This window comes from Panthera leo, chromosome A1 (genome assembly GCF_018350215.1).
Source record: "Panthera leo isolate Ple1 chromosome A1, P.leo_Ple1_pat1.1, whole genome shotgun sequence".
NCBI lineage: Eukaryota > Metazoa > Chordata > Mammalia > Carnivora > Felidae > Panthera > Panthera leo.
In genome coordinates, this window is record NC_056679.1 from 168,648,001 (window position 1) to 168,674,315 (window position 26,315).

Genomic DNA, 26,315 nt, shown 5'->3' on the forward strand with positions numbered 1-26,315 from the left:
CATATGTATAATGGAATACCTGTAGGAGAAGAAAGAGAGAAAGGAACAAGAAATATTTGAAATAATAATGACTGACAATCTGTCCAAATTAATGTCAGACACCAAACAATAGTTCTAGGAAGCTCAGAGAACACCAAACAGAATAAATGACCAAAAAACTACACCCTAGCCAGGTTGATTTCAAGCTATAGATAATCAAAGATAAAGAAAAAATCCTGAAAGAAGCCTGAGTACAAAAGCACCTTAACGTATAGAAGAACATATAAGAATTACATCTGATTTCTCCTCAGAATCAAGTAGGCAAGAAGGGAGTAGAATGAAATATTTAAGTGTTGAGAGAAAAAAAACACTATCCTCGAATTCTATGCCCTGTGAAATTATCCTTCAAAAATGAAATAAAGACTTTCTTTGATAGACAAAAATTGAGGAAATTTGTATCCAGTGGACTGAGAAGGAAAATAATATAGGTCAGAAACTCAGATCTACATCATGAAAGGAAGAGCACTGGGGAAGGAATGTGAAGATAAAGTAAAAATTTATTTTTCTCACTCTTAATTAATCTAACACATAACACTTTATTGAAAATCATAACAGCAACATTTGATTATGTACAGTCATGAATATATCTTGTGTGTGTATATATGTATATAGATATATGTTTATGTATGCTTATATATAAGTTAAATGAATGACAGCAATGATAGATGGGAAGGAGGAATTAGGATTATTTTGTTATTGTAAGATACTTATGTGGTATAGTGGTCTTTGAAATGTGGTATAATGGTATAGTGGTCTTTGAAAGTAGGCTTGCATTAGTTATAAATACATATTGTGAACTCTAGGGCACTTACTAAAAAAAGTTAAAAAAGAAATGTAACTGATACGCTAAGAAATAAGAGAGGGTGGAATTGTATAAAATACTCACTTAAAATCACAGAAAAGTAGAAAAAGAGTGTTAGAAATAGGAAGAAATAACAAGGATAACAATTAGGAAACTAACAAATATGGTACCTATTAATCCAAGTATGTGGATAAGTACTTTGAAGGTCAGTGGTCTAAATGAGCCCATTAAGGGACAGATATTTTCAGAGTGGATTTACAAACAAGGCCCAAGTATATGTTGTCTACAATAAACCCATTTTAGATATTAAGACACATATAGATTGATAGTAAATGGATGGAGAAAGATATACTATGCTAATCCTAATCAAAAGGAAGTAGAAGTAGCTATATTAATTTCAGACAGAGCAGACTTTTAAGTGTTTTTTGGGTACAGAATCAAGGACCTGCATTTGTTTAGTCTTTCCATAGATAGAATAACAGATTTCACGTATGTATGTAATGACCACTGTCATGATTATTATACAGCCAACAGTGATTGTTAGATACATCTTATTTTAAGTGATGTTACAATATCTGAAAAACCCAAAGCACAAAAACCAAGAAACTCATGTTAGAACTGGTAAATTGTAACAACTCAGTTATTCTGTATATTAAAATAAATATTTTTTAGAAAAAATATTTTATACATAGTATATTAATCTATTGGTCTTTAAATTTTAGATGATGACAGCACTATTTCTTGATTTGCTTTTATTTTTAAGAGATGTTTTTCTTTTTTCATATGGCGTTGAATTTATCATTGATTTCTAAACCAGTTTTTAATATATTGTCTATAATGTATATTAAGGAGCAACTCTGATCTATAAGCAATAAAAATATATTAGGACTTAAGTTCTTGACAAATATAAATTTAATCATTTAAAATTTGTTTTTGCATTTTTTTTTGACAGGTTACAAAGACAGAATTAGAAAAATTAAAGTCCAGCTATAGACAGTTGATAAAAGAAATGAATTCTGCCAGAGAGAAATATAAAGAAGCTTTAGCTAAAGGTATGGCAAAATTATGAAAAATGTTTATTTTAGTGATTTTTATTCTTATCATTTGAAGATTGTCTTTAATCTTATCATTTGAAGATTGTCTTTAAAGTACCAGAATAATTCCACTTAGACCAATTCACATTTAAAAAATATCAAAATATGTCAAAATAGACTAATTGTCAAACTGTTTAATGTCTTTTTATTTTTTGTCTTTTTTTAAAAATGATGTAAATTAGTTTTTACATTTTAGTAGTTCATACTAACTGGAATTATGTAGCACTTGTAAATAAAATGCAAGAAATATTTAAAAATTTCTCTCTAGAAGTTTAATTACTGAGTGTAAATAAGAAAAATAGGTTGTATTTGTTAAGGTACCATTTTTAGCTCTCTTTTTGCCTATGGTATTTAAAAGCCACTAAAGCAGCCAGACCATTTTATAGCATTATTTTGCCTTCATAGCTTAATTTTTTAAATCTTAAAAAATTTTTTTAATGTTTTTATTTTAGTTTGGAGAGAGAGACAGAGCATGAGTGGGGGAGGTGCAGAGAGAGTGAGGGAGACGCAGAATCCAAAGCAGGCTCCAGGCTCTGAGCTGTCAGCACAGAGCCTGACGCGGGGCTCGAACTCAAAGACAGTGAGATCATGGCCTGAACTGAAGTCAGACACTTAACCGACTTGAGCCACCCAGGCGCCCCTTCGTAGCTTAATTTTATGCGCATATATTTCCTCTAACATTTTCATAAGAAGCTTTGGAAGTAAATAGAAAGAGAAACATATTATTTATGTTTTAAATAAGCATTTATGGTTATGAGTCTTTAAATGTGAGTAAACAGTCTTCATATTTAGATTTTTTTTAATGATAAAAGTTGGAGGTTTTTAAAAAAATTCTTCCTGTCTAAATATAAGCTTTATTAGTAATTCTATCTTCTTTTTCTTTTTACTAACATATTTCTCTTGGTCTTTTACTTGTGTATTATATTCTTATTTTGTGGAGGTAAATGAAATAAATAGCTCCTACATTTCAATGTATCTTGCACAATGGAAGCACCATGTTTATGTTGTTAATCCCAGTAGACTAAAAGAGATACTGATTTAACATGCAGTTCTCCCTCCTTCCCTTTCTTACGTCTTTCCTTTGTAATGATATAGTTTAATTTGGTTTAAAAAATGAAATCTAATTCTGATGTCATAATAAAAATTTAAATACATAGTACTTATACTATTGAAGATTTTCCACAGATAGTAATTTTTCTTTATTGTTTTTTATTTTAATTTAGATAAAATACCATTTACTGTTGTATTAATAATAGGAAGACTTTTTGTTTGTTTTTTTTAAAGTTTATTTATTTTGAGGGACAGAGCAAGTGAGCAGGGGAAGGGCAGAGAGAGAATCCTAAGCAGGCTCTGCACTGTCAGCATGGAGCCTGACTCACAAACCATGAGATCATGACCTAAGCCAGAATCAAGAGTGGGTTGCTCAACAAACTGAATGAACCACCCAGGCTCCCCTGAAGTCTGCATTTTTTTTTTTAAGTTTAAAAAAATGTTTTAATGTTTAGTTTTGAGAGAGAGCGAGTGAGCTGGGGAGGGGCAGACAGTGAGGGAGACACAGAATCTGAAGCAGACTCCAGGTTCTGAGCTGTCAGCACAGAGCCTGATGCCCGACTTGAACACACTAACTGTGAGATTATGATCTGAGCCAAGTCAGATGCTTAACTGACTGAACCACCTAGGCACCCCCTGAACACTGTAGTTTTAATTAATCCCAAGAAATATATTACGTGGCTGAATCTCCTGAAATTAAAATATGTGAACTTATTTACATTTCTCCTTCTAAAGGTATTAGTGATAATATTTTCCTATTTTCAAGAATTTGGTTGCTCTTTATCAAATATTTGATCAACTTATATCCTGTGGAATACATATTTTAAAAATAACTTCTTGTATTATTGTGTTTGATATGTGGCATATTACATTTCTTTTTTTATAATCAACACTATCTTTATACTCCTGTTTATGTGAAAAAGTGTAAAATTATATTTTTGAATACTTTGTTTCTGTTATCAAACTGCTTTTTATATTTAACATGGAAATAGGGGTTCTTTTGTGAAGTTATTTATTCTTTATAAGGATGATATGGTGGCAAATCTTCCAACATTTGCAGACTTAATGTCAGAACTTTAGTTCATTGTATAGGCCAGAACAGGGCAGCTCTGAAATGGGTCCTAGGGACAGCTAGGCAGTGACAGTGAATACCCCCAGTATGGCTGTAGCATCCAGTCATTACTTTAGATATTAGGGGGTCTTAAAACCCCAGTTTGACGTTTAGCTCCCAGCTAGAGAAGACAAGGCTTTGGGGGAGACAAGGCTTTGGGGGAAACAAGGCCTGAAAATAATTCCTATAGTAAAAGGGTTAAATTCTGGATTTGATTGAGAATGGGTTCAGTTGATTGAGAAAGGGCTCAGTTACTATAACTAACTGGAGGTTTAGCAGTAGTAGATCAGCAGGAAGGCTAGGTTAATGCTGAAATTCCAAATTCCTGACCCCTGCTGTGTAGATTACACAAAATACTTTAAATTTTGAATATTAAAATTTATGTCCAAAGGAACATCAGTTAATATTGTTTAATGTAAAATATTACACTCATTTGTAATTTGACTGTGGCATTTTAATTAATTATTATTATTATCTTTTGTAATATACCTTAACTATTAAACTTGTTTTGCTCTGGGCTGGGCTGAGAAAGCAAATATTTGTCTTAAGTTGACTTCGACTAATTCGAAACTAGTCTATTGATTATTATTTATAACATATAAACTGAGAACAACCAAAATAATTTTAGTTAGCCTGTTGAGTTGAAGTTAGTAATTCAGAATGTTTCTTGATAGCAGCATAGACTAATGAGTTCTTAAATGCAAAATATACAGATTTTACTTTCTTATTGTGGATTAAGTTCTGAATACTTTAATTTGGTTGAGCACCATATGGTTTAGGTTTAACCATAAAACAATTTTGTGAATGTATAAGTAAATGACTTCACAAAAGAACTCTTACAGGATCATATTGTATATGACTAAAGAAAGTTTTACTTTTCCTTTCCAATCTGGATATCTCTTTTTTTCTTTTCTTTTTCTTGTCTAATTGCCTTAACTAGAACTCTAGTATTATGTTGAATAGAAGTAGAAAGAGCAAAGATGTTTGTCTTGTTCCTCAACTTAGAGGGAAAAATCTTTCAAAATCAAGTATTAAGTTAGGTATAGTTTCAAAATTCTTTTTCATCTGGTTGAAGTTTCTTTCATCTTCCTGCTTCTCTCTCTCTTTCTTTCTTTCTTTCTTTCTTTCTTTCTTTCTTTCTTTCTTCCTTTCTAAAAATTTTTTAATGTTTGTTTTTGGGAGAGAGAGAGAGAGAGAGAGAGAGAGAGAATGCGAGTGGGAGAGGGACAGAGAAAGAAGGAGACACAGACTCCAAAGCAGGCTCCAGGCTCCGAGCTGTCAGCCCAGAGCCTGACACAGGAGTCGAACCCACAAATCAAGAGATCATGACCTGAGCTGAAGTCGGATGCTTAACTGACTGAACCACCCAGGTGCCCCTCTCTTCCTGCTTTAGAGTAGATGTTGGATTTTGTTAAATGCTTCCTTTGTATCTATTGAGATAAATATTTTTTCTTCTTTTTGTTTGATATGAATTACTTTGATTGATTTTCACATGTTTCAAATATTACATCAATCTCACATTCCTGGGATAAACTCCTCTTTGTTATGATGCATTATCATTTTTTATATTGTTGGATATGGTTGGTTAAATTTTTTTAAATAATTTTTTATCTATATCTTTGTTTCTTATATTTTTGTCTTATTTTAATATAAAGGTAATTCTATTCTGTGAATGGTTACCTCCTCTAACTTTTTAAGAAAGATTTGTGTTCAGTTGGTAATGATTCTTAAATATATGTCGAATTTACTTAAGCCATCTGAGTCTGCTTGTTTCTATTTTTTTACCTTTTTTTGCAAAGATTTTAAAACTATAAGCTCATTTTTTTTGATTGATATAGACTATTTAGTTTATCTGTTTCTTTTTGTTTGAATTTTAGTAGGTTGTATCCTTCAAGGAAATGTCTATTTCATCTAAGTTGGTGAATTTATTGGTATTAAATTGTTAATAATTTTCCTTATTCACCTTTTTAATTTATAGAATCTGTGGTGACATTTTCTTTCTCATTCTTGGTATTGGTGATATTGATATTTTATGTCTCTTCTTTTTTTTCCTAATCATTCTGGCTAGAAGTGTATCAATTTTATTAATCTTCTCAAAGATCAGCTTTTGGCTTTACTTCTGTTTTTCTTTCTATTTAATTGACTTATGCTCTAATCTTTGTTATTTCTTTCTTTCTGTTTGTTTTCGGCTTAGTTTTCACCATTTAAAACATTTTTTAAATGTCCTTGATGTGGAAGCTAAAGTCATTGATTTGAGAACTGTCTGTTTTGTAATATAGTCATTTTGTGCTCTCAATTTCCCTAAGCACTGTTTGGGCAACGTTCCCCAATTTTTCATACACTGTCTTCATTCTCATTCAGTTCAAAATACTTTCTAGTGTCCCTTTTGTTTTTTAATTTGATCTGTAGGTTTTTTTTAAAAGTGTGTGACTTAGTTTTCTAAAGTTTTGTCGTTTTTCTAGAGATGTTTACATTTTTTATTTATAATTTAATTACATTTTGATCTGAGAATATTTTTTTATGACTTCATTTCTTTAAGTTTATGTGTACTTGTTATCTGGCCCACAGTTTGGTGTGTTTTCATAAATGCTTCATTTTCACTTGATAAGAATGTGTATTCTGCTGCTGTTGGTTGGAGTGATCTATATTGTCAGCGTGGTTCAGTTAGCTAATAGTGTTTTTTGATTTTTTTTATGTTGTTATGGATCTTCTGTCTACTTGTTATATTAATGTTTGAGAGAGGGCAATTGAAATCTCCCCCTGTAATTGTGGGTCAGTCTATTTCTTCTTGTCGTTGTCAGTTTTTGTTTTTGTTTTTTTTTTCATGTATTTTGAAACTCTGTTATTAGGTGACTAAGCATTTACAATTCTTATATCCACTTGATGACCGCTTTATTATTATAAAATAATCTTTTTTATCCCTGGTAGTATTCTTTGCCGTGCTATCTATTGTATCTCATATTAATACAGCCATTCCCACATTACTTTGATTAGTGTTTATACAGTCTTTCTGGTTTTCATTCTTTAATCTGTTTCAGTCCTTATTTTTGAATTACATTTCTTGTAAGCAGCATATAGTTAGGTCATGCTTTTTTAGCTTGTTAATGTCTACCTTTTAACTGGGATTATTCAACTATACTTAATGTGACTTTTGATATTGTTATGTTTAACTATGTCATTTTGCTCTTTGTTTTCTTTTCTTCCATTTACTCTTTATTTTCCTTTTCATTTTATCTACCTTCTTTTGGATGAACATTTTCTTGATTCCTTTTTTTCCTATTTTGTTGTCTTATTACCTATAACTTTTTGTTATATTATGTTATCTTTAATTTACCATAGTGTATCTTCAACTGATATTATAATACTTTGCTTTTAACATGGAACCCTTACAATAGTGTCATCTTCCGGTCTGTGTGCTATTGTTGTAATATATTCCACTTTTGCGTACGTTGTAAAGTCCACACTACCTTGTTAATGTTTCTTTGTTTAAATAGTTATTTTTAAAACTACAGCAGAACACTTCATATATTTATCTATGTAGTTATCTTTTCTAGCATTTTGTATTCCATCTGGCGTCAGTTAACTTTTGCCTGAATTATCTACTTTAATGTTTCTTGTAATGTAAGTTTGTAAGTAATAAATTCTTTCAGTTTTACATGCTTGAAAAAGTTTTTATTTTACCTTTGTGTTTGAAATATATCTTTGTTGGATATAGAGTTCTATTTTGTCATTTTTTCCCCCTCTTTAGGTCTTTAAAGATGTTGTGCTAGTGTTATGTCATAGAGAAATCTATTCTAATCTTTATCTTTGCTCTACACATTTTATTTTCCTTTGGTAGCTTTTAGCTACTCTTTATCATTGGTTTTATGAAATTTGGTCATGATGTCCATTGCTGTAGTTTTTTTTTTTCCTTGTGGTTGTTGAACCTGTTTTATCTGAGAATTTATAGTTTTCACCAGATTTGGAAAACGTTCAGCCATTATTTCTTCATGTATATTTTCTGTGTCCCCCTCTCTGTTCTCTGCTAGAGACTCTTGCTGCATGGATCTTAGGCTGCTAGTGGTTGTCTCACAGCCTACTGATACTCTTCATTTTTTTCCCACTTGTCTTTTTTTTTTTCTTTCTGTTTCATTTTGGTTAGTTTCTATGCTCTGTTTACAAGTGCACTCATCTTATTTCCTACAATGTCTATCTTTCTTTAATCCCATGTAATATAGTTTTCATCTCAGGCGTTGCAGATTATGCCTGAATAATTGTGATAATGGGTCTTTTCCTAAAACTTGCAGGTATCTACTTAACGCATTAACCTAAGTTTAGAGTCTTAGTGGACTTCATCATCCTTCTTCATTTGTTCTGAGAGTTTTATGAGTTTATTCATTCCCAGATTTTTTTAAAACTCACTATAATCTTCCACTTGCTTATGTTGTAAAAAATATACATAATCTTTACCTATAAACCTACATTCAGTCCCTTGTTCATATGCCATGTAGTATTTTTTTAGAGTTAAAATGTATTTTTTTAAGAGTTGAACCATATGGTATTGATGAAGTGAATTTAAATACAGTTTTTGCTTTGAAGTTTTATAGTTTGCTTGAAGATATACTGAAGTGTCAGAAAACCTGTTCAAAATAACTCTCATAGTTATGTATTCTGATATAGCCTATTTAATTGATTCTGTATGACTACAGTTATGTTGGGGTTTTATATTTACCAAGACTCAAAATACCCATGATAACATTCGCGGAGGTTACTCTTATACGAGTAGAAGTCTGAATGCTTTTGCTTTATCACACATCATATTTCAGGAAAAAGAAACAGGATGAGCTACTCCACGTTACAAATGCTTATAATAGTCTAGAGAAGTTTAAAAGGAGCTCTCTCCACCCACTTATATAACAAGAGTAGGGAAACAAACTCTCTTTCAAATTTTATTTCTTTATAGGAAACAAAACAGAGTGCTAAGAGATTTGTAAACTCCCTGATTATGTACAGGCCCTCACTTAACCTATGCAGACAGAATAAGAAGATACCTACTACTAGAACTGTGGGGAGTTTGCTAGAAGTCTCATTCAAAAGTAAATTTTTCTGTAATTGGGAAGTAGATTTTCTTAAATTGCCTCTTCATGCATTATGAATAGTTCTGTAGTATTTTATAGCCAATTAAAATTGATTAGATCCATTGAGTTGTCTCTTTAGAGTACTTTAATTGTGAAAACCAGTTTGAAATGAGTCCAGATTTGAGACAGATGGTTAAATTTTTGTTTCAATAAATCCAAATTTAAAAAAATGAGTAAAACTTTTTGAAGGCTCTTTTAGTTGATTTTCTCATTTTTAGTCCAACAAGAATAGCCTTCCTATTCAATAATCTCTAAATCTTGGAGTTTTTAAAAACCAGAATCATGTATGCATGAAATGTGGAGGTCCCCTAGACAAATATTCTGAAATTCAAATTTACATCTCAGTTCAACATAAGGAGAAATGCTTTTTGGATATAGGACTTGCTAAAGACCAAAGCTAATAAGTTCAAGATACATTTTTCGATCATCATTTCTGTTGATGTGGCTTCCCCCCCCCCTTTTTTTTGACCTACTTATTAGTACATGATATATCAGCAGCTGACATATGGCCTGAATGCTTTTCACTGCATGGAGCTTAATATGATAGGAACTTTATAAGGTCATAAAGAGTAATGACACTCTTTGTTGTTAATCTAATTTGCATTGGGTTAAAGTTGCAGAAATTGGAGTGACAGTTATAATATTCTCATTAGGTGCTGAAATATTATGTGGGATGGAATATGTCACATGATTCATTTATATTCTAGAGATAACTTCCTAAAATGAAAATAAAATTAAAGCACAATAATTTGATTTGTCCCTATTTTTCTTAGTTTTATTAAATAAACAAAGCTAAGTTTCATATACAAAGAGATTAAGAGAAACTATATCCTTTTGCTGATTTTCCTCTATATTTTATAGGTGAGCTCCTTAACAATATTAGTTTTGGACTTGATTACTAGAAAGATGATATAAACAGATGCAGAAGATAAAATTGTAATCTTTCTGTAACTTTTAGCTTTTTAAAAAAATTTTATTTAAGCTTAAATTTATTTTTTAATAATAAAAACTATATCAATTTATGCATTTTCTTTTTATGTGCCAGGCACTGTTATTTGTACTAGGGATACTGTAGATAACAAACCGTACAAAAATTCCTGCCTCTGTCAGGCTTACATTTTAGAGAAGAAGATAGCTAATTAACACAACAAATAAGTGAAACATATAGTATGTTAGATGGTGATAAGTACCATGGATAAAAATGAAACACAGCAGGTGGATAGGATGTTGGGAGAATGATCAGGTCAAGCCTCATGGAGAAAGAGACATTTAAATGAAGAATGAAGGAAGTAAGGAAGTGAAGTGTATGGTTATCTGAGACAGAGAGTACTCCAGGTAGAGGGAATAGCCAAAGCTAATTCACCGGGAGGGGATCATGTCTAGAATATTTGAGGAGTAGTGCAAATGCCTGTGTGTCTACAATTGGTGGAGCGATAAAGGAAAGAGATGAAATCAGAGAGGAAGAGTGATGGTGAGTGGCGAAGGAGGCACAAATTATATAGGATTTTGGTCATTATCTTAAAGCACTTTGGCTTCTATTCTAAGTAAAATTGGAAACCATGGTGGGTTTTGAGCAGAAGAATGACAGGAATTGACTAATATTTTAATAGTATAATTTGGCATCCTTGTTGCAACTCCTCTGAGAGGTGGAGGGGGATGGAAGTAAGGAGATTACTTCCAGGCTATTGGAGAAATCCAGGCAAGGTTTTATGCTGGTCTGGACCTGGGGTGGTAGTAACAGAGGTGGTGAGAAGTGGTCAGTTTCTGGATATACAGTTGATTCTTGTTATTTACAGTAGTTATGTTCTGTGAAATCACTCTGAACGCTAAATTAGCATTAGCTGAGTACTGAATCATTGCCCCTAGTGTACATAACATTAGGGTTTAAGCTCCTATAAGCAAGGTCACAGCATTTTTGGTGACTGATTTAATACATCATCCTGTTTTATGTATGTGTCTGTTTAAAGACACCTTCTTTAATATATGTGGTCGATTCATTAACATTGAACTCCAAACCAATAGTGCTATATGTCATGACTAAACAAAGCAATCTGCCATACCTATTTTCTCTATAAAGTACATTGTAGCCTTCTTAATCATAAGAATACTTGACAGCGCTTTAGTATTACTTTTGGCCATTTTAAACAGCAAAATCATCAGCTAAAAGCACAAAAATGCAATAAATGTGAAACTAAATAGGCTGCAGAATGGGTAGCTTCCAGCATGGGAACTGAAACAAAAAGGTAGACAGAGATAGCCTTGTTTGACCTCTCTTGGGAACATGTGTATCAAATGACTCTTGTGCTCTGCATATGTGTATATCTGTGATTGGCCTGGAAAGTATTTTGTATATTGATTTGAGGATTAGAAATAATTTTAGGCAGTAGGTGAATTCAGAAATATGGAATCCATGAATGTATATATGTACTGAAAATAGAGCCTAAAGGATTTGCTGATGAATTGGATGTAGTGGGTGAGACAAAGAAGTCAAGGATGATTTGAAGATTTTTGGCCTGAACAACTGGAAAGGTGGTTAACTGAGGTGGAGAAAAATATAGGAGTAGTAGATTTGGAGCTGAAGATCAGGAGTTTTTAGATTCTTTTTAGACATCTAACTAGATATGTCTAGTTTGTACTTGAATCTCTAGCTATGGAGAATTCCTGGGAGAGGTCTGGAGTAAAAGTATAAACTTGAATGTTGGTATTTAAGCCATGCCGTTTGATGACATTACTAAGGGTGTTCATTAAGATAGAAAAGAGAAGGGTCCTAAGACTGAGCCCAACATTAAGAATCCCAATATCAAGAAATAAGGAAGAAATTATAAAGAACACCAAGATAAAAGGAAAACCAAAAGAACATATTATTCTGGAAGCCAAATGGGGAAGGAAAAGATTTTGAGGAAGAACAAGAGATCAACTTGGTTAAGTACTACTAAAACATGAGATGAGGACCGTGATTTGGATATTGTAAAGTGTAGGTTATTGGAGACTTCGAAAAGAGCAGTTTCAATATTGCAGTAGAGGGAAAAGCTTAAATGGGATGGGTTTAAGAAAGAATGCTAGAAAAGAAACTGGAGATCCCTGGTACAGACAAATCGTTTCAGGAGTTTTGCAGTAAAGGAGAGAGAGGGAGGTAACTGAAAGTAGTCAAGGGAGGATGTTTTCTTTTTTTAAAGATTAGGAGCAACTACTGCTTGTTTGTTGTTGAGAATACTCTGGGAGAAAAGGAAAAGTTGATGAGGTAGCAGAATGAGGGAAGAATGGCTGTAGCAGTGTCCTTGAGTAGTTATGAGGTGATGAATCCAGTACCCAAGTGAATGGATTGGTTTTACCTAGGAGCCAGAGCCGTTTATTCATAGTAGTAGTCTAAGAAGGCCAAGCATACAGCTTTATACAGATAAGTAGGTAGATATATTGGTTATAGCTTGTTGAAGTTGTCTTGAAATTTCTTTTCTTAAGGGGGTTCCTGGGCTTCCTGTTCCCAAATTCAAAATCACAAGATATAGGCCAATAAGTATATAGTGAAAAGTTTTTCTCCTGACTGTTACCTGTTTTTTTTTCCTTCAGAAATGACTAATACTTTGTTTCTTCTAGATATATTTTATGTATATCTTGTAGCTTTTAAGCTACTTACTTAAAAGTATTCATCAACTTATTAGATAACCTTGTGTATTATAGTACATTATTCAGAGTTTGAGGTCAGTTACTGGTTGGTTATTCATGCTAAGTAAATGGCGATCTCTACACTTCCTTCTCTATAATTATATCCTAACATTATGATGACTATTTTGTGAGCCTTTGTTTTATTTTTTTTTGTCAAGCATCTTTTAGGAAAATACTGCCTATCCCTCACAGAACCTAAAACACCATGGGATGTGGATAAAGATTTAAAGGATGAAAGCCCTTAATTTGCTGGAAATGTTGTTATTCCACACAGTTGACTAATCTTATAAAGCAGAATGATGGTTTTGTTTTATTTTGTTTTGTTTTCATTCTGGCTGTGTTTATGTATTAATAATCCTCATAGTGGGAACATACCTCCTTTGAAACATACATATTGAAACCAAGTTTTCTTTTTTATTTTAGGAAGTAAGTGTTTTGATATTTAAAGAACAAATCATTGAGATATTTGATCTCTAGACTAAATAACTCCAATTTTTAGATTTAATGAATATTCAGATACTTTTGACTTTTGATCAGATTTTCACAGCTTTTGATTTTTAACTTTTATTTTGACATAATTTCAGACTTACATATCTATTAAAAGAAGGATACAAAGAATACCTTCACTCATACTCCCCAAATATTAATATTTCACCACATTTTATTTATTTCTTTCTCTGTATGTGAGAGAGAAACTTACAATGGCCCCTCTGTCCTTTTGATGTGTTCTTTTCATTCATCCTTTATTTTCTGACTCATCTTATACTTTTCATGCTCTGGATCCTGCTCCATTATTTTAAGGAACCATAGTTTCTTTTAGTGGTTTTCCATTTAGTATTTAGAAACCATTATTTGGGTACTGGGTGTGCTCATTTTCATGAGGGTATCTTTGTTCAAGGTCCTCTCAATGCACAGAGATAAGAAATAAGAAACACAAATGTATCAGTGCTTATTTCTATATCTGTTGATCTGTCTATATTAAAACTAAAGAGTTTATATTGAGACTTTCAATTCTAGTCCAATGCCTTGTGTTCATTTGGTGTTTTCATATTTATGCATTTGCAACTTCTTTCTCTGACAGTGGGAAACCTGGCTTCTGTTATTCACACTTTGTTTACTTACTTGTTCAATCCTAAGATAACAGAAAATCATTTCAGAATTGTTAACGCATGCCTCTTAAAGAAACTACAATTTGTGGTTTCTTTAGAGCTCTTTTTGTCTTTAGTCTTTCATTGTAATCAAATATTGTTTGCCAAAGTTTCTTAGATTAATTCTTCCCCACTCCTTTTGGTGTGATTGCGTTATTCACTGGAAATAGTTTGGTTCATTTGTATCTGTTGTATCCCATTATAAGTTGTTTTGTCCTCTCCTATTCTTGTTTTTTGCTTATCTGTCTCATTAATGGTTTAACATTAATGGTTCCAAAAGTCAGTACTGTATAAAATTATATACTTAGATAACTATTATCTTCTATAATCATTTCTCTCAGGTCATGAGCTCATGACCTGAGCAGAAATCAAGAGTTGGATGCTTAACCAACTGAATTACCCAGGTGTCCCAAATTTTAAGAATTTTTAAGTATATTACAATGATTATCCCCTTATCTGTTATTCGTGGTACACATATTTTTTACTAGTTTGTTGGTTGTCATTTTATTCTGTTTAATGTGTTTCCCCCCACCAATGAATGATGATACTCTAGCTACTGATACTGCTTTGAGAAATAAACTGTCCTTTGTTTCTGTCTCAGAACTTATGTCTTCTGCCCATCTTCATGAAGTTGAGGCAGGCTAATTTGTTAGCTTGCAAGTAGAATAAAATCTTGTACCCTTCATGCTCTTGACAAAGATTGATGTGTCCTTTTTTTATATATATTTTTATATTCTTTTTTTTTCCTACAGGATTTTTTTCCTCACTTGCTTTGCTTTGTTCCTTCATGGTTTCCCAAGTTCCTTCATTTTAACCATTTCTCCCTCTGAAGTGTTACCTTTCTAAGACTGTTTCTCATGCCTTTCACATATACTTTTAGTTCCCTTTCTTGTAGTCGGTTCTGTGATCTAGCATTATGTTTCCAGTATTTTCACATATAGAATGAACTTGCTTTTTCTGATGGTGATTTTAGACAAGTCTTAAGCACACTGCTACCTTTTCTCTTCTCTCTTTAGTTCATTTTTCTTGTTTTCAGAACAGCCCTTGGTATCCATGAAGTCTTGCAGTGGGAGGGTGAGAGATCTTTTGCAGTGATTTGGTGTTTAATTTTACACTCAGAGATAATTTTTTTAAAAATGTTTATTTATTTATTTTGAGAGAGAGAGACAGAATCCCAAGCCGTTTCTGCACTGACAGGTGATGCCAGCCTCGATCTCACAAACCGAACCAGGAGGTCATGAGCTGAGCTAAATTCAAGAGTTGGACACTTAACGGACTGAGCCACCCAGCTGCCCCTCCACTCACAGACGATTTAAAATTTGTACATTCACTGCCTACTATGCTGAGGATGAGGGTTTATTTATTTTTCTTTTTGTGCTTTATTAAATATTCAGATGCTCTGTGGGAAATTCAGAATTATGCTTTTACTTCATCCCAGCTACACAGAATCCTCCCCTTCAAAGCTTTATTACATTATAGAATATAGATTTGAGCATGGTATATTCAATTTATAGGTTATTAAACGATTGTTGGTCAGTTGAATCTAGCAATCATTATATGCAAGGAAATGATATTTCACAGTTTTCTCTTTAAAGGTATTTTGTTGAATTTTTAAATAAAATATCACTGTTTTAGTTCCTTGAACAGTTTAGAGTCTATAACACATGCCCAGTAAATATTTCTTGATTGATATATCAATTTTTCTTATACCAGGAAATTTATTAAAAGTAGCACAGTATGTGTGTGTATGTATATATATATATGTATATATATACATATATATACATACGTATATATATATATATATATATATATATATATATATATATACCTGTATATCTATTGTATTTTTTAATGCTTTATAGGAGCATATAATCAAAAGGTTTTTTCAGCTCTCCAAATTCTATGCCCTCCTTAGCCTTTGCTGTTGTATTTTGACAATTTTTTTGCCATTCATTCTTCATCACTACCCAGTGAATTGAAAAGGGCAGATAATTTAACTCCCAGGATTAGAAATTAGGAGCTAAAATTTAGATTATATGACTTGCTTGGGTTGCAAAACTAATCAAAGGAGAAGCTGAGACAAAAAATGACTTCTTAACTTTGCTTTTGTCTGAACAGCATGGAATAAAATGGGTAACTCATTCATTGTTGCCACATGTCATACTTGAATTTTAACTTGCATGTGAAAAAACATATGTGGACATTTGGCCCAAATAACTTACAAGTTAGGATGAATTCTTGCTCATTTTCTTCTTTCTCAGAGCAATAAGTAGAAATTATATAGTTGAGGAGGAATGGTTTGACAGGAAAGAAAAATGTAAGATGGTAGAACATTTAGTTATCCAAATCAAAGCAGAGTCTATGTGCAGGCATTTTGCTTTTTGAAAATAATCACTTCTCATTTATTATCAGGAGGCTTTCCACCATAATATTTAGCAAATGGCAAACACTTCTGAAGTTTATAATAAAAAATACTCGACTTTCTAGACTAGCTGAATGAGTAGTCTTGTCTGTCTCTTGTAAATGTCAAACTTACATAATTGAGTTTTGCTAGCTTCATAATATTGTTTATGGCATGGCATATTGTGTATACACTCTGTTATTACAAACATTAAACAGATTTGTCAACAAGTGGTGACAAAAGAATTATAATACAATCTCTTTGTGAAATTCATTATGTGCAGGAGGAAAAATTAGATGTTTTCCTGCCTGTTAATTGACACATAGGACAACTCCATGCCCTGCTTGAATGCCTCTCTTCATTAAAAAAGAAAAAAAGTCATATGGCAGCAGAGGTATAATTCTGTGCCTGTCAATAAGAATTTACTTAATCTGCATACTTCATATTAATTTTAGGCTCAAATGTTATTTAAAAGTTAAGAAAGAGTAATAATGATGTGAAATATTCTGCACCAAGAAGTGATGTGGCGAGAATTGTGTTAGGGTTTTTTGCCTCATGTTTCATTACGTGAATTGAACAGAAAATATTTTATTTGTGACTTTGGTTTTCACAAGGTATTACTGTTTCTTGAATTTACTTATATAGTTTGTATGGGACCTAAATAATTATTTTAAAGTAAATCAGGAAAAACTATAATAAAATCCCTTTTGAAATCATGGCAAGTGAACATGTTCTTGGAACTTTCTACAGGGGAGGGAGGGTGTCGATTGATCGATCACGCACATGCACAAGTACATCAGATAACCAAATGCATAAGTGTATGTGAGCTGTAGAGTACAAAAGCAAACAAACCAAAAACCTGCTAAAACATGCCCTCAAATTCAGTTTTAAGCCCAAAGCTCTTATTAAGCTCGTATTAAACCCAAAGCTCTTTATTATTAGTAGTAGTATTTTAATGTAATAAATTCTGCCTTGGATATTTTCAAAGGCATTTAATTTTTTTCATAAATTGTGTTAATTACCACTTATAAGCTGTTGATATTTTGATATGGTTATAATAGTCTTCTTCAGATCGTTTGTCATATACTGGGTATGATAAAGAAAAAAAAGAAATTCTTAACTTTTCTAATAAGACTTTAGATTATAAAATCTTAGCTGAGCGTTACACACTTAGTGCATCATTTTTCACCATCTAGAAAGACAGATGGGTAGTTTGCAGTTTAAAAATCTGTGCAGATAGGAGGACAGATGGGTGGTTTAAATGTCTCCATGAAAATGTTTGTGTGGAGAGCTTGACTCCTGAAGTTGTACTAAAAATCCAAGAAATTAATTAGGAATAATAGAGTTCATATGAAAAGTAATATTTAAAAAATGATTTAAAATATGGAATTTACTATGTAGTTATACTTTGTGAATTTACAATAACAATTAACAAATTAGAACACAGTACTTAAATAGTCTTGCCTGGTAGATGCTTGCCTTATTTTCTTATTATCAACACGTAGACTCTAGAAAATTTCTTTATTACTTTGAATCAATTTGTCTGCCTAATTGTATATGACCATTGGAATTTCTGTCAGAATTTGCTGAATTTTAAGTAACATATATTTAAACTAGCTTAAAAATGATTAATGAAATTAAAAAAAGAAAATAAAAGGGCCTTGGAAAGGGCTGCTCTGGCAGTTTCTGCAGCAGGTGTTTGTCGAGTTTTCACTCTCATTCAGACATTAATGTGATTTAGCCCCCAGCCAAAAAATGGATTCTGATTTGGTTGGGTATGCACTTTGGCTTTTGAGTATTAGCTTCATATAGGAGTCTCATCCTGACTAGTGTGGATAGGGAGATAAAGGGATTGTTATTTTTGACGGAGGCTCTGAGGCTGCCCATAGATATGTAAACTGCATAGACTCTTGGGGACATTTTTTGAAGTATATTTTTGTAAGAAAGATGCCAAATAGCAATATTTGTGGGTAAATAAATATATTATTCTGTGTAAAAAAACTATTATATTAATTGAACATGTAGGAGAATATGTTACTGAGAACCTTAAAATATCATTCATGATTAGTATTACTGAGGTAATTTGGTAATTACTAAGTTAAAAAAATTATCCCTAGTGCTATACAGAATGACTTAAAATTTCTGTAGGGTAACTGAGGCAAAAAAATGTATTGGGTTCTCAATGAAGATTTAAAAGAATTAAAAATTCAAATAAAACAGAACTTTTTAAAATAACGGTATCCTTCATAGGAAGGAGAAGAGTTATTTCATGAATTTATTTTAATTATATATTTAAAAATGTATATGATAATTGGCTCATGAAATAAAATATATTATCCTGTGAGTTGTAGTCCAAAAGTGAGAATATCCATTTCTTTAGTGGCTCATGTTATTTTTTCTGATCCCTTCAGATCAGAACTGAATTAATATATTTGTTCCCATCCACCTGATGTTAGAACCTGTTTCTAGATAGCAGTGAGAAGGGCTAGGAAAGATACTCTGGTGATTAAAATATTTTCTCCTTGAGAAGTTCTTTATGTTATAAAGTAAAATAGGCTTTCTAAGGTAGCAATTTGCAAATAACTTAGGAAATTAATAATGTCCCCATATGCAGGAACCAGCTGATGGGCTATCGCTAGAGAATTATGCTCTGTAAAATAATTCTGTGCAGCTCCCTGGAAGTCAGTGGTGGTTCTGGTACTTGGAACCACAGAATTTGTTGGTAGCAGGGACTTACCAGTATGCTGGAAAGATTTTCTTTTCCATCTGCTAGATGCAGTTTCTTTGTCTGAGAACTGGAGGGGAGATGAGGAAGGCAAGCAAACTGTTCTCATTCTATTGCCCTGCCTGTGCATATCTGAGGGTCTAAGGTCTCCTCTCTTCACAATAACACTGTCTTTACTCTGCTTTTGGTTCTTAGCTGGACACATTCTTCAACAGGGAATGCTTTTCAGACTCCTACCTATAGGGAATACTTAGATGGGTGCTGAACCTATGCAGAGTGGCAGCAGAGGAGAGCCTGTGGCGTCAAAAATTCTCAACATAGGGGTACCTGGGTGGCTCAGTTGGTTAAACATCTGACTCTCTATTTTAGTTCAGGTCATGATCTCACGGTTCGTGGGTTCAAGCATGGTGTCATGCTCTATACTGACAGCACAACATTACTTGGGATTCTCTCTGTCCCTCTCTCTCTCTGCCCCTCCTCTGATTGCTCATTCTCTCCCTCTCTCTCAGAAATGAAATTAATAAACTTTTAAAATAAAATTCTCAACATAATAAATATTTTGAAAAGTTTATTCCCTAATTCTAATTAATTGATAAAAATATTTGCTTGGTTTATATTGAAAATTGAAGATCTGCTTAAAAATTTCATTTATTTAGGGGCTCCTGGGTGCATCAGTCAGTTAAGCATCTGACTTCAGCTCAGGTCATGATCTTGCAGTTTGTGAGTTTGAGCCCCGCGTCAGGCTTTGTGCTGATTGCTTGGATCCTGGAGCCTGCTTCAGATTCTGTGTCTCCCTCTCTCTCTGCCCCATCCCCTACTCATACTCCCTTTCTCTTTTTCTCTCTCTCAAAAATAAATAAGCATTAAAATTTTTTTCATTTATTTATATAGTTGTTTATGTTGTCACTCTGTGAATATTTTCTGAATTATTTTAATAAAGATACCACAAAAAGTTTTAGTTCATAATATTATCAATATCTCCTGGACTTTTCCTGTATAGACTTTAAATTTCTCTGCTTTCAAGTCATTCACAACTTAAAACTGCTCTACTTATACAGACATATTTCCTTCACTTCGTTAATACTTATTCTGTGAGCTTATTTCTTTGCTTGCCTATGTAATTTTGCTTATTCTCTGCCCGTTTTCACTCAGTATACCAATTCACCAGCGGCTATATGTTGAGGACTCTGTTTTGCTAGGTACTGAATTCCCAGTGTTTAGCACAGTTCTTGGTGGTGATCAGTGGATAATATTCATTAAATGAAAGGAAGAAAGGTGGAAAGGGAAGAAGAGAGGAAGGAATTATTATTATCCATTCTGTCTTTCTTATACCTTCCTGCACATGCCCTACCTTTTAAGGTTTGTTTTTTCTACATAGCCACCTCTGACTCCCCTTGTCTTTATTGAAACCTCAAACACAGACCTCAAAATTTAACATTGTTTACAAACTTTGTTGTTTTCTTGGTTACACTGTTTCATGTACATTGGTTGTTCCAATTTGTGTAAGCTTCTTGAAGATAAGAAAGATCATTTTTCTGTGTAATTTCATAAAAAATTGTACATTAACTTTCATTCATCAAACATTTACTGTAATATATGTCTCCTTCATAGCAGCCTGTGTGCAAAATACTGACAAATAAGCAGTACTTTGTATAGAGCTGGGTATGTAGTATTATGCTCAATAAAATTTTGTCGATTATTCCTAAAATGTATGAAATAATATAAAATAGTGGTCACTCTGTTTGCATATAGTGAATATAAAACATCTTTATCTCTTTTAACTTTCTTCAACATTTTCTTCAGGGAAAGAAACCGAAAAGGCCAAGGAACGATATGACAAAGCCACAATGAAACTTCATATGCTGCATAATCAGTATGTATTGGCATTGAAAGGGGCACAGCTTCATCAGAATCAGTATTATGACACCACACTTCCTTTGCTTCTGGACTCCTTACAAAAGATGCAAGAAGAAATGATAAAAGCACTGTAAGATACATTTCCTATTTGGCATGAAGTCCCTTCATGAAGTGATTTTAACATTATTTTTTCTCCTAGTTAAGCTTTTGGAAAGAAGTTGTCTGTGTTTTGTGAACTTCATTATTGACTTAGCCCAGTGTGTATTTCACATCTGTTTTACTTTAGTCCTTCTTGATTTTCACTTCTCGTCTCCTTTCAGTTTATTATCATCTCCTAAACCTTCTGGCTAGCCCTAAGAATGGTCCTTCTGTTTTGTATGTTTTTGTTCTACTCCAATTAGCTGGAAATTTAGGTGAAAAAAAAATTCATTAGTTGACAAGTGTTGAGAAGTTAATATTTTCAGAGGATTGAGTGTTTAAATATTGAGCAACCGAGAAGTCCAAAGGAAAGAATTTTTTTTGTTAAGTTTTTAATTTTAATTCCAGTATATTTAACATACAGTGTTATATTAGTTTCCAGTGTACAATGCCATAACTCAACAATTCTCTACATAACTCAGTGCTCTTTAATCCCCATCACTTATTCTACCCATCCCCCGTCACACCTCCCCTCTGGTAACCACCTGTCTGTTCTCCAAATTAAAGTCTGTTTCTTTTAGACAGAGTTTGTCTCTCTCTTTTCGCCCTTTGCTTGGTTTTGTTTGTTTTGTTTTTAAATTCCGCATATGAGTGAAAGAAATCATATGGTATTTGTCTTTCTCTGACTGACTTATTTCACTTAGCATTACACTCTGTGACTCCATCAAAGGAAAGAATTTTTTGAAGGTTTATTTGCCAACTTATTGTGTGAAGTTAACATCAACAAATGTTTATTGAATTTCTACTGTATGCAAAGCACACTGCCTGTGAATTGGCCACAATTTTTGCCTTTAAGGAGCTAACAGTATATTCTGGCGAGTAAGTCAAGAGCACACGTTTACCATAGACATCAATGCAAGACAACAGAAAAAGATAGGCCATGTTTGGTAGAGTTCATCTCCTTTGACCTGGATTAGGGGATCTCCCATCTTCCCAGTAAAAAGATAAAAAAATTATTTTTAGTTGACTTGAATAGGTAAACTTTGAAGGGTATTGATAAAATAGTAAAATGTCTACTTAAAATATTTAATTTATAAATTTAGTTATGTCTATTTAAATTAAATATTGTTGATTCAGAAATACTTCCTTTCCTACTCTCATGAATCAATGTTATTTCAAACTCTTCACATGAATCCTCAATAATGGCATCTTCATCATTGCTAGATGTCTTTTTGAGACAGTAGTTTCCTATTTTTTGAGACATAGTAGTTTTCTATAGCATATTATCTTTAACTTCTAAACAATTATTTTAGACCTAGCATTTAAAATATCCAAGCATGATGATTTCACTGAAATTGAATTCCACGTCACATTGATGTAACGTTAGGAGGCTTCTTTTTTTAAAAATTCCATTTGTCTGAAGGTAGATATTAATAATAACCTCCATATCATATTATGGTATTGCTTTATGAGAGTTATCTAGATAGGCTCATTTACATTAATATTATTCAGTACTTTCACTTAATGTGGTCATAAGCCCAGGGATATTTACTAAGTCTGTTTTAAATTTCTCTGCCTCTCCTTTTTCTTTAAATTTTGTCAGGTGATTTCTGTAATCCTTCCAAACTAGCATTGCCTGAAGCAGTTTAAATCTTTTTTTTTTAAACTTTTATTATTTATTTTAAGAGAGCATGTGAGTGGGGGGAGGGGCAGAGAGAGAGGGAGAGAGAGAGGCAGAGAGAGGACGACAGCGAGAATCCCAAGTAGGCCCCGAGCTGTCAGTGTGAGCCTGATGTGGGGCTCAATCGTAGGAATGGTGAGATCATAACCTGAGCCAAAATAAAGAGTCAGACATTTTTTTAAAAGTTCTTTTATTTATTTTGAGAGAGAGGTGGTGGGGGGCGGGGGGAGGCGGGTAGAAGGACAGAGAGAGAATCCCAAGCAAGCTCTGTGCTGTCACTGCAGAGCGCCAGGCAGGGCTTGAACTCATGAATTGTGGGATCATGACCTGAGCTGAAATCAAGAGTTGGACGCTTAACTGAGCCACCCAAGCAACACTAAATCTTTTTTTTCTTCACTCAAACAATATTTGGCTATTTACAATAAAAATAATTGAGAGAATATTAAATAAGAGAAATTTTGTAAGTAATAAATTTTTATGAGTGATGCTTTTGGAAAAGAAAAGCAAACAATGCCCCTAATATTTATATGGGAAAAGGCAGCATAAGCTTGTCCACACTTGTTATTGAGGCCATTCTTGACTGGTGGTATATTTTTACAGCATAGCACTTTTAAATTGGAGATTAGATCTTTGCCACCCTATTTTGTACTCATTAGATACAGTAATATATTAAAAAAAATTTTTTTTTAATGTTCATTTATTTTTGAGCAGAGACAGAACATAATCAGGGGAGGGGCAGAAGGAGAGACACACACAGAATCCAAAGCAGGCTCCAGGCTCTAAACTGTCAGCACAGATTCTGACGCAGGGCTGGAACTCACAGACTATGAGATCATTACCTGAACCGAAGTCCGACGCTTAACCAACTGAACCACATAGGCGCTAATATATATATATATATATAATATATATATATATATATAACCACCATAGAGCTAATATATTTTGTGACAGTTTTACTACTGAAGGCAGGTAAGATGTGACATTTTTACTACTGAAGGAGAAGAGTTCAAGATGTCATTGAAGGTACAGAACCAGTTAAACTCTATAATTAAGACACAGAAAAGAGCAGAGGCCCAGGAGCAAGAGAAGAACCAAGGGATAGGGCATTTGAGGAAGTAGCAGCTACTGGAAAGAAATGTTGAAGAGATAGGAATTGATCCACAGTTCTATGTAATGGAATTGAACATTTCTACAACAGCATTTAGATATAGAAAGTCATCAATACTGACCTTACATTTTGAACATGTCAAATACATGTTGGAAAAAGTAATGCCTTATTCTAGATTGTTTGCTATTATCATGGTGTATCAAATGTAAATTGTGAATCTGTGCTTTTGTATAATCCCTTTATTTTACCATTCAGGTGTATGAAATAAGGTGATGTATGAAACCACCATCTGTAAATATTGATGTTACATTTCTTACGTTTATTGTTCTGAATTCCTTTTGGGCTGTGTTTCCCTTGAAAACTTAAAAATGTTGTAAAATTTTATTTTTGTTTTCAGAAAAGGTATATTTGATGAATACAGCCAGATAACCAGTCTTGTTACAGAGGAAATAGTGAATGTCCATAAAGAGATTAAAATGTCAGTTGAACAGATAGACCCTAGCACAGAATACAATAATTTCATAGATGTTCACAGGTATGTATGTATAATATTTTCACTCTTCTTTCATTATTTGTGATATTATTTTTTTCTACCATATAGTATTTAATGAAATAAGATATTCTATTGTTAGGACATAGGATTTACTGACTAATTTGTTTCTAACTATTTTAAAAGTTCTTTCTCAATGATAACTAATTTATATAATTATTTTTATTAAAATTTTTTTAATGTTTATTTATTTTTGAGAGAGAGAGAGAGAGACAGAATGTGAGCTGGGGAAGGGCAGAGAGAGAGGGAGACACAGAATCTGAAACAGGTTCCAAGCTGTCAGCACAGAGCCTGGCTCAGGGTTCGAATTCATGGACCATGAGATCATGACCTGAGCCTCAGTCGGACGCTTAACTGACTGAGCCACCCAGGCGCCACTGTATAATTATCTTTAAAAATTTGTCAGTTGTTACTACATCATTGCTTAAAACTGTATTTAATCCATGAAATTATATATATATTTTAACATTTCTATAGTGATAATGCTATGACTTTATATGTATATTCAATCTATGATGATATATCAATTACTTATCCATGCATACTTATTACCATTGTGACAGGAATGAACAGGTTAATAGCCATATTCTACAAATGAGGAAATTAAGGCTGAAATTACATGACTAGATCTTGGTGCCTGGGTTTAATTTGATTTATTCTATTTGTATTTGCTCTACTTTGTAAACATAATTTTGGATAATATATATTGTGCCTTTGATGTGTACTAATATGGTAGTATATTCATACTGATCAAAATTATTTGGTATGTTTTATTAGAACAACAGCTGCTAAAGAGCAAGAAATTGAGTTTGATACTTCCTTACTAGAAGAAAATGAAAATCTTCAGGCAAATGAAATTATGTGGAATAATTTAACAGCAGAAAGTTTGCAAGTAATGTAAGTATTTAGAAAAGATGATCAGATTAAATATTAGTGTTATTATTTATAGATTTACTTTATCAGATTTAAAATTCCAGTGTTTATTTTTTACAAATAATGAAAAGTAAATTAAAAATGAAATGATTGTTGGGGCGCCTGGGTGGCGTCAGTCGGTTGGGCGTCCAACTTCGGCTCAGGTCATGATCTCGTGGTCTGTGAGTTTGAGCCCCGCATCGGGCTCTGTGCTGACAGCTTGGAGCCTGGAGGCTGCTTCGGATTCTGTGTCTCCCTCTCTCTCTGCCCCTCCCCTGCTCATGCTCTGTCTCTCTCTCTCTCTCTCTCTCTCTGTCAAAAATAAGTAAACATTAAAAAAAAAAAAAAAAAAAAAAGAACTGATTGTTGTTTGGTCAGAAAAAAATGTTTTGAGAAATATGTTAACTTTATTCATTTTGATCACTAATTTTGTTAATTCTGAAAATCAGAATTCTGTGTGATGTTATATTCATTTGCCCTGTTATTGCTGATATCTTATATTGGAATAATGGTTCATTCTTTTCAAACTTATTTATATATGTGTCTATATCTATCTGTATCTGCCTAAATCTATCCCATTCAGTGCTTAAAACTTTTTGGCAGAACTATTTTGGAAATGAGGATATTGAGTGTTAAAGAAGAGACTCATAGATATCAGAAGTGTTTAGTACAAAAAATTGACTTTTAATTGAGTTATTTTCTCTTAAGGATGTCTTCTTTAAAGACATAAATTCTTCCTTCATTTTGTTGTTTTGTTGCCTAATATTTTAAAAGAGTTTTGAGAAATCTTAATTTGTTTTTTAGTCCTTTTCAAATATTAGAGGCTATTAATAGCATATTTTTAAATTTAGAAAACAAGGCATTCTACTTTTAAATAATTAACTCATCCCTTGATTGTTTTAGCAGCAACACA

The 26,315-nt window shown here is 32.7% G+C and overlaps 1 protein-coding gene across 9 annotated transcripts in view; it reads left to right on the forward strand.

Annotated features, from left to right (window-relative positions):
- The window catches only part of FER (FER tyrosine kinase), a 445,463-nt gene that overhangs the window by 71,575 nt on the left and 347,573 nt on the right, over window positions 1-26,315 (forward strand). For all 9 annotated transcript variants that reach the window (XM_042944781.1, XM_042944800.1, XM_042944791.1 and 6 more), the window contains 4 exons: window positions 1,794-1,893; window positions 20,957-21,140; window positions 24,338-24,475; window positions 25,268-25,387. In XM_042944781.1, the coding sequence (XP_042800715.1) occupies window positions 1,794-1,893; window positions 20,957-21,140; window positions 24,338-24,475; window positions 25,268-25,387 (542 nt within the window). The remainder of the gene's footprint in view (window positions 1-1,793; window positions 1,894-20,956; window positions 21,141-24,337; window positions 24,476-25,267; window positions 25,388-26,315) is intronic.